This window comes from Antechinus flavipes, chromosome 3 (genome assembly GCF_016432865.1).
Source record: "Antechinus flavipes isolate AdamAnt ecotype Samford, QLD, Australia chromosome 3, AdamAnt_v2, whole genome shotgun sequence".
NCBI classification, from domain to species: Eukaryota; Metazoa; Chordata; class Mammalia; order Dasyuromorphia; family Dasyuridae; genus Antechinus; species Antechinus flavipes.
The window spans coordinates 553,941,155-553,953,494 of NC_067400.1; the positions used below are offsets into that span (position 1 = coordinate 553,941,155).

The 12,340-nt window shown below is 40.6% G+C and overlaps 2 protein-coding genes across 2 annotated transcripts in view; both read left to right on the forward strand.

Annotated features, from left to right (window-relative positions):
* Positions 1–10,844, forward strand: part of LOC127555278 (NACHT, LRR and PYD domains-containing protein 12-like) — a 167,256-nt gene extending 156,412 nt beyond the window's left edge. Inside the window, exon 10 of the mRNA XM_051987503.1 lies at positions 9,478–10,844. The gene's annotated coding sequence lies outside the window, so the exon portion shown is untranslated. The remainder of the gene's footprint in view (positions 1–9,477) is intronic.
* LOC127555279 (NACHT, LRR and PYD domains-containing protein 12-like) overlaps positions 1–10,844 on the forward strand; it is a 123,868-nt gene extending 113,024 nt beyond the window's left edge. The window contains 2 exon segments of the mRNA XM_051987505.1: positions 5,986–6,156; positions 9,062–10,844. Coding sequence (XP_051843465.1) covers positions 5,986–6,156; positions 9,062–9,203 — 313 coding nt within the window. The 3' untranslated portion in view covers positions 9,204–10,844.
* Positions 10,845–12,340: the final 1,496 nt, after the last annotated feature.

Consider the following 12,340-nt stretch of genomic DNA (forward strand, 5'->3'; position numbering starts at 1 on the left):
TATCATCAGCCCTAGTCTCTGAATGTCCTGTAAGTATGTGAAACTCAGCGTGTTGTCAGGTTAATCTAGGTTCGGAATTCGCATTCTGCAGGCACAAACTTCAAGGGGACCAATACAAGTTCATGACTGCTCCGAACCTTGGTTCAAACAGGACATAAGGGAAGAGGAAACTTTTAATAGAGAAACAGGACACAATGTAACAGGCGCTGTTATCACAGTAATCACAGAGAGACAAACGTGTAACATCGTCACCTATTCAAGAAACATCAACTCCTGGTTCTTCAAGCTTGGGGCGTCCCCAATCATGCAGCTGCTCAGAATGCAGCCCAAAGGGGAAAACACATCTCAGTTAAGGTGTTTGTTCCTGTGTGAAGTCTACCCCTTGTGGGATTTATAGAGGCCCTGTGCCAAGTTTATTATATGACATAGGATCCCCTGGAGAGAACATCTCCCAGATATGGAGGGCTTCCTCCAAAGGGAGAAGTTCACTCATTCCTTTAAGCTAGCTAGTTTCACTAAGGTTTCTGGGGGTAAAACACCTACCAAGGCTCAGAGGAAAGTCTTAAATCAAGCACAGGGAAAAGTGTCCAGCTTTTCCTGCGCCTCCCAATGTCTTATCAAATAATTGTAGTTTCTCAGTACAAATAGTTCTCGGTACAAGGTTATGCAGAGGGACCTGGTTAACATTCATTGAGGTTCCTTATAATTACAGAAAATACTCCAAGAACATGGTCAAGACTTAATTAAGATTTCTTATACATGTCTAAACAGAATTGGTTAACTTTTCAGCAACACCCACATCTCTTCCTCATTTCCCTATGGCTTTTGAGTCATTCAGGTTTGCAATTTCACTCTTCCCTTTGATTCCTCACTTTCATATATATATAATTTTCTTACCTCTGTACATATAATGACCCTTCTAGTTCAGAGCCTCATCACTTTTACTATTGCAGTAACCTACTAATTAGTTTCTATATTTCAGATTTTTCCTCTCTCTAATCCATCCTTCCCACAATGGCCCCAGTGATTTCCTTAAGCACCAAATCTGACTGTGCCACTGCTTTATTCTGTAAACTCTAGTTGCTCCCTGTTACCTCCATAGCAAATATGAAATCCTTTGGCATTTAAAGCCCTTTACAATCTGGGCTACACTTACCTCTCCAACCTCACTGAAGCTTACTTTCCCCCCATTTTCTATGATCCAGCCAGAATGACTTTTCTGTTGTTCATGTCCTGCAGTCCATCTCCTGTCTCTGTGCCTTTACTCTGGCTTACCATGATTGCAGAGGCAGGAATCTGAAAAGGTGTGCTGGAATCCAGAACAGCAGAGTACTTAAGGCTAAGTACCTACTCCATGAGATGTAATGGTTCTATAAACATACTTAGATGATGTGGTGATGTGATGGCTCTCCTCAGGATTGGGGCCTGCTGAATGTGTTCTGGTGAGCTAATCCTAGGGAATGATTGGAGGGCTGAGGGAGGGGGACAGACTCTCTCTGCTGCAGCGGGCTCAGCAGAGAAGACTTCAGGCTCCATACTCCAGAATCCATGATTAATCTTTGAGGGACCACATGGCAGCTTGCCTGCCTCTTTCACTTTTCCTCCTAAAGACCAAGGACTATGACCGATCCTGACTCTGACTGATCCTGAGGCCCTCCAGAGACCTAGCCTAGACATTACACCACCATGCTTAGAATTGCATCCGCTTTAACTCCTTTCTCTAAGGATATTAGTGTCCTTTAAGATTCATTTTCACTTCCCTCATTATGAAACCTTTCCTAATTTCTGAGCTTTTAGAGCCCTCCTCACAGAAATTCATTTTTATCTATTTTGTCTCCATCTATCTATACATTATACCCCCTGATAGGATGCAAATTCCTTGAAGGCAGAGACTATTCCACTTGTTTTGTTGTATCTCTAATATCTAGTGTTCTGACTGGTACTTAATAGGGATGTTTAACAGGTACTTAATAACTTTAATAGCAATATATTCTTAATGACTCTAATAGAAATTTATTGTAATAAGAGGTAACTAAGCAGTATTGAAAGAGATTTAGGGAGAAGAGATAATTAGGAATAATTAGACAATTCAAAAATATCTTGAGCATTGTTATCTAAAAATAAGAACTAACATTTATCATTGATCTTTTCCTTTTATTGTATTCTTTAAAATACATAATCAGAATTGTCTTCATTATTATTCTTTTCATTTTGTGCGTTTTAGAAAATGCATGCCAAGAAAACAAATCAGAGTGAAGGGAATGTGTATTGATTTTGGAAGAATACATATAATTTCTGTTTAATTTTTTATTTGTTTTTATGTCACCTATATTTCCTACTATTTCTCCTCTTTTTCTCCATTGCAGAATGCTCCCCTTTTTAACATGGAATCTTAAAAGAGAAAAGATTTTGAGAGCAAAATCAACATAACAAGCAAGCCTAATATCATATATATATATGTACATATATATATATATCATTCCATAACCCCAAAATAGGGAATTTTCAAAGAAGTGAAGGATTTTATATGGATGATAAAGTGCTCTAGATAATCTTCTTTATAGAGACCAAGTTGTTTCAGTTGTATCAAGCATCTACAACCACTCAAAAGAGTTTGACCTAACCATCCACATAGGAGAAACTAAATGAATAAAAAATGTCTGTTGACAAGAGTTATGGCTTTCATTTGAATAGAAAACCTATAGAACTCATCCAGTTTGTGTGTAGCTTGGACAAACAGTGCATATGGACATTCAGTTGGGCTCTTAATTGAACAGGAGGAGAAAAATGAACTGGATTGCCTTCAGGAAATTTCAGTGTTTTGCTGACTTAAAGATTTTCATGGACACAAAGGCCCATCTTTTCTACACCCCCATTGTATAGGTTTTGCTGTATAACAGTGAGAAATGGAATATACAGTCTCCAAAGAATTGCGTGAGTATTTTACAGATGGTAGTGCAGGAGCTTATTATGGTTATTTATGATTATGTTTTGCAAAACACAATCAATGCGAAACTTTGAAGAATAGGAATAAAGGATATGTCGTCAAGGAGTTTTATGATAGGAGAAAAAAATGAACTGGCTTTGTGATGAGTTTGATGAAAGGATTGCTTGAGTGCCATCATCCAGAGCCATCTCCAGTCTTCCTAATCTATATCAGGCCTCTGGACCCAGGTGCCTCTGGAAGGGAAAGTGAAGCAGGTGACCTTGCACAGCCCTCCCACACTTAAATCCAAATCACCTGCTCACCTGCATGTCATGGCATCAGCTCCCTGATGTCCTGGTCCTCTTTAAGATTGAAGGACAAACAATAATAACAGCTTAAATACTCTAGTAATTCCCTGGCAATGCCAGAAAGTGAGGAAGTACTCCAGCATGTTGGGTGGATGTTCTGTGGTCAGTGTATGAGAAAAAAGAACAAAAGACCACAGGATGGATAAGTATTAATGGGGTTTGATCTGTATCATAAAAAGGACCTCCAAAATATATGAAATAACAAATTCATTTGTGCATTTGAGAGTCTTTTTATCTTTAGAATTGTTTTCTGTCAATATTTTTCCAAAACAAAAAATTTTCTTCCTCAGTGACAGTGAGAAGTAATACCTTTGGAGTCTAATATGAATAGTTTTTTGCTTTGCTATATAAGTGGAAAGAGGTACTGAAAATAAAAAGTAAAGATTAAAAACCCAATATCCAGAGGTAGCAGAGGTACTTCTAGCTGGACTAAATGCAAGATAGCTTCAGGACAATGAGGAGACTAACTCTTACTTTCTCTAAAATGGGGACATGGAAGATGTGAAGGTTGGGTTCATATTTCTACTTCAACTCTACGTTTATTGAAAATGTCCTTGATGGGAACATGAAATGGGAGAAGTTTTTTGAAGATGATAGCCTTCAGCATATTACAAACAGAATCCCACAATTGAAAATTTAGTTTCCTAAATGTCTACATTATGAAGGACTCTGTGCTTGGTACTAGGGATACATAGAAAAAAATGAAATAGTCCTCATCTTTAAAGATATATTCTATGAGAGGTAGACAATCTGCATGCATCTAAGTAAATATGAAGTATGTATAAAGTCATTTTAAGAGGCAAGTAACATTAATTGTTGGGATGATCAGGAATGATCTCTTCTTGAAATTTTCCTTTGGGCCTTAGTGCCTTGGCTTTACTTTGAAAGAAACCTAAATCTCTAAAAGGCAGCCAATTAATCAACACTTTTAATCACTGTAGATACAAAGAAAGGCAAAAAAAAAAAATGGTCTCTGCCATCAGAAAACTTATCTTAGTAGAAAAAGCAGTAAATGAAAGACTACATGAAAGTAAAAATTAAAGCGCATTTAAATTTACAGGAAAAGTATTAGTTGATAAGGGTTGCAGTGGAGGCTTATTTTAGGTGATATTTGACCTGAATCTTCATGAAGTTAGAAGATAAAGGTAAAGAGGAATGGCATGGAAAGAACTAGTGAAAAAGCAGTCAGGAAATAGGACTTCAAGTATAAATCATTACATCAAAGCCATCATTTTTGCATCATAGAATATGAGAAAGGGAGTAAAGTATGATAACACTGGAAAATTAGGAAGGATGAAGGACAGGTTAAGGAATGTAAAGCAAAGGGAAAGATGGAATAGTAAATAATCATAATCAGAAAATGGAATTTCAGAGTCCATGAACATGGCAGTGAAACCAACACTTTTGAGTGAAAAATAATGGGTGTGATTGATTGTATACAGTAACAGCAGTATTGTACAATGAAGAATTTTAAATGACTTTACTATTCTCAGCACTTCAGTGATCCAGGACAATAAACAAGATTCATGATGAAAAATACTATCTTAGAGAAATAACTAAGGTCTGAATAGACATTTAAGCATATTATTTTTCACTTCCTTTCTTTCAAATCTTGCACAAAATTAATTATGTGAAATGTTTTACATGATTGAACATATAACATATATCTCAGAATCCTTACTGGCTCAGTGAGGAGAAAGGGAAGGATAGAATTCTGAACTCAAAATTTTTTTTCCTCTGAGGCAATTGGAGTTAAGTGACTTGCCCAGGCTCATACAGCCAGGAAGTGTTAATTGACTGAGGCTATATTTGAATTCAGGTCCTCCTGATTTCAGGGCTGGTGTCCTATCTACTACACCAATTAAACTTGAAAAAAAAATTGATTTTATATAGAATTGGAAGAAAATGAAGTATTTTTAATTGTCTGTTCATATCCTTTGATCCTGTGTTCATTGAAGAAGTGTTAAGGATCTGAGACCAGATTTGAACTCAGGTTCTCCAGACTTCAAGGCTGGTGCTCTATCCAGTGTATCACCAGCTGCATCTCTTTAATTTTATTTAATCAAAATCATTTAAACATTATGATCCTTTCTATTACTTGTTTGGTCATTAATTCTTTGAAAAGGGCCATTAAAGAAACCTCTGTTTCACTTTACTCAGCATCAGGTTATTCCAGGCTTTTCGTAAGTCAGCCTGCTCATTATTCCTTAAAAAAAAATAATATTCCATTTCCTTCATATATCATAATTTATTCAGTCATTTCCCAGCTGAAGGGCATTCACTCAGTTTCCATTTTTAAATAAATAAAATCAATCTAGCTTTCAAAACTGTTGAGTATGTGCTTATTTCTGACCTTCCCTCTATTCTTTTTTTAAAGAAAAAAAAGAAGATTCCTTATTGACTTTTTTTTTTCTTTTCTCATTCACTATCTTTTTTTAAATTCCCCATTTACATATCTTTCCTGCTCCCCTTTTGGGAAAACCAGACAAATCTTTACAACAGATATATGGGACCAAGCAAAACAAATTCCAGCATTTGAGTTATACACATGTACGCATACATGTTCTGAAGTGTAGCCCAAAGAAGCTGTGAGTTTGATTCCCTTCCCACACACACAAAAAAACTCAAGAAATAAACGGCCCATAGAGAAATGAGTTTGTCATTTTTCCCTTGGTTGTCCTTCTCTTTCAGGATGTCTCGGTGTAAACTCACTGTTGATCGTCTTCGGAATCTCCTACCTTTTTTCTGTAGCATTGAGAACCTAAAAAAGTTGGACCTGAGTCACAATTTTTTTGGTGAAAATGGAATTAATCTGTTGTGTGAAGCCTTGGAAAAGCAGGATTGTAACCTACAAATATTAAAGTAAGTTACCTAATATTCTTTCTACAATGTTTCCTGGACTTTAGGTAAAAAAGAAAGTACAAAGAGCAAATGGCAGAAAAATAACTTTATTGTATTTTTAATGAAAAAATTTCACCTTATCTTTCTCTGTCACTCCCCCCATTCTACCAATTTGGGAAAGAAGAAAGAAGAAAAATTAAATTTTTAAAAACAAATATACATGTCAAGCAGAACAAATTCCCATATTAGCCTAGTTCCCACTCAAAAAATATATGTATATATGTCTCAATGAGGAGCTGACTCCATCACCTTCTTTGTTAGAGGTGGCTAGTAGGCTTCATCCCGAGGCTTCTGGACCTGAAGTGGGTCATTGTGCTAACCTTTCAAAGCTATTTTCTGTTATAATTGGCTTTGTTCTGGTTGTCACATAAACGGTTTCCCTGGTTCTGCTCACTTCCCTCCGAATCAGTTCACACAGGTTTTCCCGGGTTTTTCTGAAACCATCCTTTGCACCATTTTTGATGTAACATTTAGCAATATTCCAGCGCATTGATGTTCCTGAAGCGTGGGGCCGTTCTCTATTAGATGGGCCCCTCTTAGTGTCCGGCTCTTTCCTGGAACCACGAGCCGCGCCAGGAGCAGGGACCAGGAGAGGGACGCTCAGTCAGTGAGTCTGACTCCTGTTCCCAGAGGGATTCTGAGACGTCCTCGTTCCCGCTGGAGGTTCTAGTTAGCAGAGCCGAACTCTTCACCCTCACGGCTGCCTTTAGTCCTTCCCTTCCTCTGGAACCTGCTTCCCCAGCCCCTGGTCCCTCTCTCTCCCCATAAAGGAGGGTGTCGGGGCCTCGTGGGGGGAGGCTGCCCAGCCCTGGAAGGGAGGCAGAGAGGGAGCTGCCGAGGATCCCACAGCAGGGCTTCCTTGGGGAGACACGGCCTTTCCTCCTGATCCAGTCCGGGGGAGGGGGGCCCAACACCTCCAGGGGGCCCAACACCTCCCGGGGGGGGGGGGGTCCAACACCTCCCAGGGGGCCCAATACCTCCAAGGGGGCCCAACACCTCCCAGGGGGGCCATTACCTCCGGGGGGGCCAACACCTCCAAGGGGGCCCAACACCTTCCAGGGGGGCCCACACTGATGCAGTCCGGGATGTTTAACAGACACATTAACATGTGACAGCGTGGACAATGTGAACCTGTGCTTTTCTGAGTCAGTATTTGGCCGTCAGGGATTCATTCCTGTGTGAGCTGGATATCACTGGTCAAGTCCACCCTGTACCAACGAGGCTCCTCGGCTACTTATAAGCTCCTTGGAAAGACAGGTTAATAACGAGAGAAAGATTAAATGTATTTTTACAGTCATTTATTTCTCCCACTGCCTCCCCAGCAGTAGAACCATAAACATAAAATCAAAAAGTGAAACCTTCCCATTGCATGGCCTGCAGATCCTGGAATTCAGCTAATCTGTCCCTGGCCGGGAGGCCACTAGGTGGTGCCACGGACAGAACACGAGGCTTGGAGTCAGCAAGAGACCTGAGTTACTTATCAGCTGTGGGACCCAAGTTACTGCCCCTCTGTGTGCCTCAGTTTCCCTACCTGTAAAGTGGGGAGAGCAACAGCACTTACTGCAAAGAGTTGCTTTGAGAATTAAATGAGATAATTTCTATATATAAAATGCCTAACACAGTGCCTGGCACATAGTAGGTGCTTAAAAATGGCTCCTTTCCTTCCATATTTCCCCTCCTGCTCTGTGTCCTGATTATCCTCCTAGGAACCTCCTCCAGTTCTTACTGTCCTTCCTGATGCGAGCCCTTCTCCTCTGCTGAGAGTACACAGTGAGGAACCAGTCCTGGGGGGACCAGGGCGGAGAGTAGGAGAACTAACCCCTCCCTCCTTTTGTATCCTGTGCTTCTCCCATGACCCCAAATTTCTCATTGGCCATTTAGCCTTGATTTCTCACACCACTGATTCCTGGTGACTTGCACAACCTGAAGTTTCTCATAAGAACTCTTGTGTAGCCAGGATTCCCACCCTTCTCCTACTTAGAGGCTGGTCTTTCTTTAAAACCTGGCATAGGACCAACCCTCTGTCATGATTGTGAAGGGAGATTGTGTCCAGCCTGTGCTGGGCCTGCTCCTGATGACGTCCCTGCAGACAAGGTCTTCTCCTGACGGTCACTGGGCCGGTCATGAGGAGGGCATGGGAAGGATTAAGCTTAAAGCTCTGTCAGATATCGCAGATGTGCTGCCAAAAACCTTCCTACAGTAGCTTCTGTATACACACCCACTCCCCCTCACACACTTTTGTGTCATAGAAACTATAAAAGAACAAAGTGTGGGAGACAGGAGGGACTGGCCAAAGGGACTTGACAGAGGACACAGGCATCGGGGCTATTTAAAAACCTCAGATATGCTGAGTGAAATGAGCAGAACCAGGAGGTCATTATATACTTCAACAACAGTACTATATGATGATAAATTCTGATGGACGTGGCCCTCCTTCAACAATGAGATGAATCAAATCAGTTCCAATAGAGCAGTAATAAACTGAACCAGCTACACCCAGCAAAAGAACTTTGGGAGATGACTATGAACCACTACATAAAATTCTCAATCCCTCTGTTTTTGTCCGCCTGCATTTTTGATTTCCTTCACAGGCTAATTGTACACTATTTCAAAGTCTGACTTTTTTAATGCAGCAAATTAACTGTTTGGACACGTATACTTATATTGTATTTAATTTATACTTTAACATTTAGCATTAATTGGTCAACCTGCCATCTGGGGGAAAGGGTGGAGGGAAGGAGGGAAAAAGTTGGAACAAAAGTATTTGCAACTGTCAATTAAAAATAAATTAACTAATTAATGAAATATCAAAAAAAAAAAAAAGAAACTCAGATAAAGATACAACAAAATATTTGTGTTTTCACAGCTTCTGGGAAGAGGACATTTTAAGTCAAACCATAGAAAAGACACTGACCAGCCTAAATTCAAGAAAATCTTTTTATATCACTTGGAAAGACTATCATATGGCTACAATAGAGTTCTTTGACTGGGATTCTGAATATACATAGCCCTGGCTTCAGTGGTTGGATGCCTTTGGACAAGTTACTTTAGCTTTACCGGCATTAATTCTTATACTTAATATGAGATGGTCTCTGAGGAAATCCTCCTACCCAGACCATGGCTGCCTGGATTTGAAACCTCCTGCATTTCAGAGTCCTCCCTGCTGTGATTAATATCTAAAAAGTTTCTTCTACTGACCTTTCCCTGATTGGACAAAGAAGAAACACAAAGGACCTCTCTTGCCACTGAAGAGTGGAGAAAATCCAACATCCCCAGTCACAGGTTGCCTGAGATTGGAGGCCTCCACTGCAGAGACCTCTGGAGTAACGTTCCGAAGGACCTTCCTGCCTTTGCTCTGATCTGTGCAATATTCTGATCAACAGGTGCCCCTCTTGCCTTATGGCAGCAGATTCCTGCCCCCCACTCCCATTATTCCTGTCTTTCAGATTCATTTTGCTGAGTTGGAACCCTCTTCCCAGGAGAGACTTCATTTTCAGCCCCTCCCAGGATGCATCCTGGCCCTGCCCCCATTCAGTTTCTGTCCACCTCTGCCCTGTACTTTATGCATCAGTCTCTGAATCTGTTACCAAGTTCTTTGTCTCAGATACCTTCCTTTCGTGGTCACTGTTTTCCAGCCCTCATAGGGAATGGACTTTCTCCCTAAAGATCTTTCATCCCCCAACTTCCTCTCCAGTGCTGGATGGTGCTTCTTTCCCACTCCATAGCTCCCAGAGTTGCTGCTTTTCTGACCTTCCCTCAGAAGCCTCTCTCCTTGAGGGTCACCTCCCCCATGTAACCCACCGCCTTGTGGGGAGTCACCTGTAAGTCCCTTGGAAAACCAAAGCAAGAGAGGCTGAGACTTCAAGGGACTTGACAAGGCCAATTTCACAGCTGATAACCCAGATCTAAGCTCTTTCAGATTAGTTACTGAAAATATAACAGTCAACATGCCCGAAGTGTGTTTGTGACCAGAAGCTTTTAAAAATGAAAACAAATTGTGGCAGCTCTTTTTCTAGTGGCAAAAAACTGGAAACAGAGTGGAAGCTCATCAGTTGAGGAATGGCTGAACAAGTTATGGTATAGGAATGTTATGGAATATTATGTTCTGTAAGAAACAATCGGCAGGATGATTTCAGAGAGGCCTGGAGAGACTGACATGAACTGATGCTGAGTGAAATGAGCAGAACCGGGAGATCATCGTACCCGGCCACAGCGAATATATGACGATCGATTCTGATGGATGTGACTCTTTCCAATAATGAGATGATTAAGGCCAACTATAAAGATCTTGTGATGAAGGGAGCCATCTGTACCCAGAGAGAAGCCTGGGAGATCTGAGGATAGATCACAGCATAGCATTTTCACTCTATATGTTGTTGTTTGCTTGCATTTTGTTTTCTTTCTCATTTTTTCCTTTTTGATCTAATTTTTGTTGTGCAACAAGATAATTGTATAAATATATGTGCCTGTATTGGATTTAACATATATTTTAACATGTATAACATATATGGGATTACTTGGCATCTAGAGGAAGGGGTTGGGATAAGGACAGGAAAATTTGGAACACAAGGTTTTGTAAGGGTCAGTGTTAAAAATTGTCCATGTATATATTGTGAAAATAAAAATCTTTAATAAAAAAGTAGAAAAAACTTCAATTAAAAAATGAAGAGAAATAATAGGATAACCCTTGACTAATAAAGAAAAGAAATGTCCCAGCCTTGGTTATAATTTCTGTAGTTTTCTGGCATTAGTGTAATGTGTAAGAGAGAAAAATATCCTTATGGAGGGTATAAAAGGGAAGCTGTAAGTCAGTTCCAAGATGTAAGCTTGAACTCTCCTGGCCCCACATTCATTTTACCCATTGCTTCACCCAGCACTCAGTGCAATTGCAGGCACTGCCCAGATGCTTTTTTCTGCTAACCCAGCCTCTAAGTCATTCTCCCTCCTTCTTCTAGGGAATCCATTATCTGGCTCCCAGTCTTCTCCCCCATGTCCCCTCTAACCCTCTGACCTTCTAGCTCCTCACCACCCTTAATGCCTTCATCTCCAGCTCTCCTCAGTCAGCCACAGAGATGTCCAAAACTCAGACGTCACCATTATCCCAAACTCTTCCCTCTAGAACTCTGAATTTCACTCTTGAGCACCATTTTCTATTCCCACTCATTACTCTTAAACCTGTTCTTTGCCCTCACAACCAGTGCCAGTGGGGAAGGGACAAGACTGTGGGATTTGGAGTCCAAGAAGCTGGGTCCAAATTCTTGCCTTGCTCCTCACCCCAGTGGCCACAGGTGAGTCGGTCCATCTCTCTAACCTTCAGCAGCTCATCTGTAAAATGAGAGCGTCAGACACACCCTGAGGTACCTCAGCTCCTGGGACATCTTTGCATTTCCTGTCTATCCCTCCTGCCCTGGTCTCACTTCAAACCCAGCCTCAGACACATGGCCGTTGTGTCACCTGAGGAAGACACTTAACCTCAATTTGCTAGAGTTTCCTCATGTATGAAATGGGGATAAGAGCACCCATCTCCTGGGTGCTATGGGGACAAAAGTGAAATATTTGGGATTTTCAAATCTTAACATGTTACATTAATGTGTAAAATGTAACACATAGGATAACAGAAGAAACCAATTCTATTGAAATAGCTGACAATTTTTTTTTTTAAGTTCAGGAACCCTACAGTAAAGATTTCTGTTCCAAGCATTATAGAATTCTGGGATTTGGTACAGATAAGGAAACTTAATGCCACGGAAAGGTGAAGGATGCTCAGAAGCTCAGGGACAAGGGTTGGACTAGAAAATAGGTTCTCCAATTTCTGTATCTTTTTCCACATTGTTGTGTTCTAGTCTGTAGCATGTTATAAGGTAAAAAGATGGAAGAGAAAAAGAAAGATTAATAGAGATAAACCTGGAGAAGTGCTAGGTTGGACATATGTGGGATGGGGAATGTAGAAAATGATAGAAGTTATGTGAGGTTAATTGGGGAAACCTACCAGAAGGGGGTGGATATTGATTGGAGTGGGACAGAAAAGAAGGAATGGGCAAGAGACAAGGAAGAAGATATTCCTAATGTGTGGATTAGAAGGCTTCAATGTGAGAGTGAGGGGAAGTTTTCAAATCAGATTAAAAGCATAACCCAAAGAAAAGAG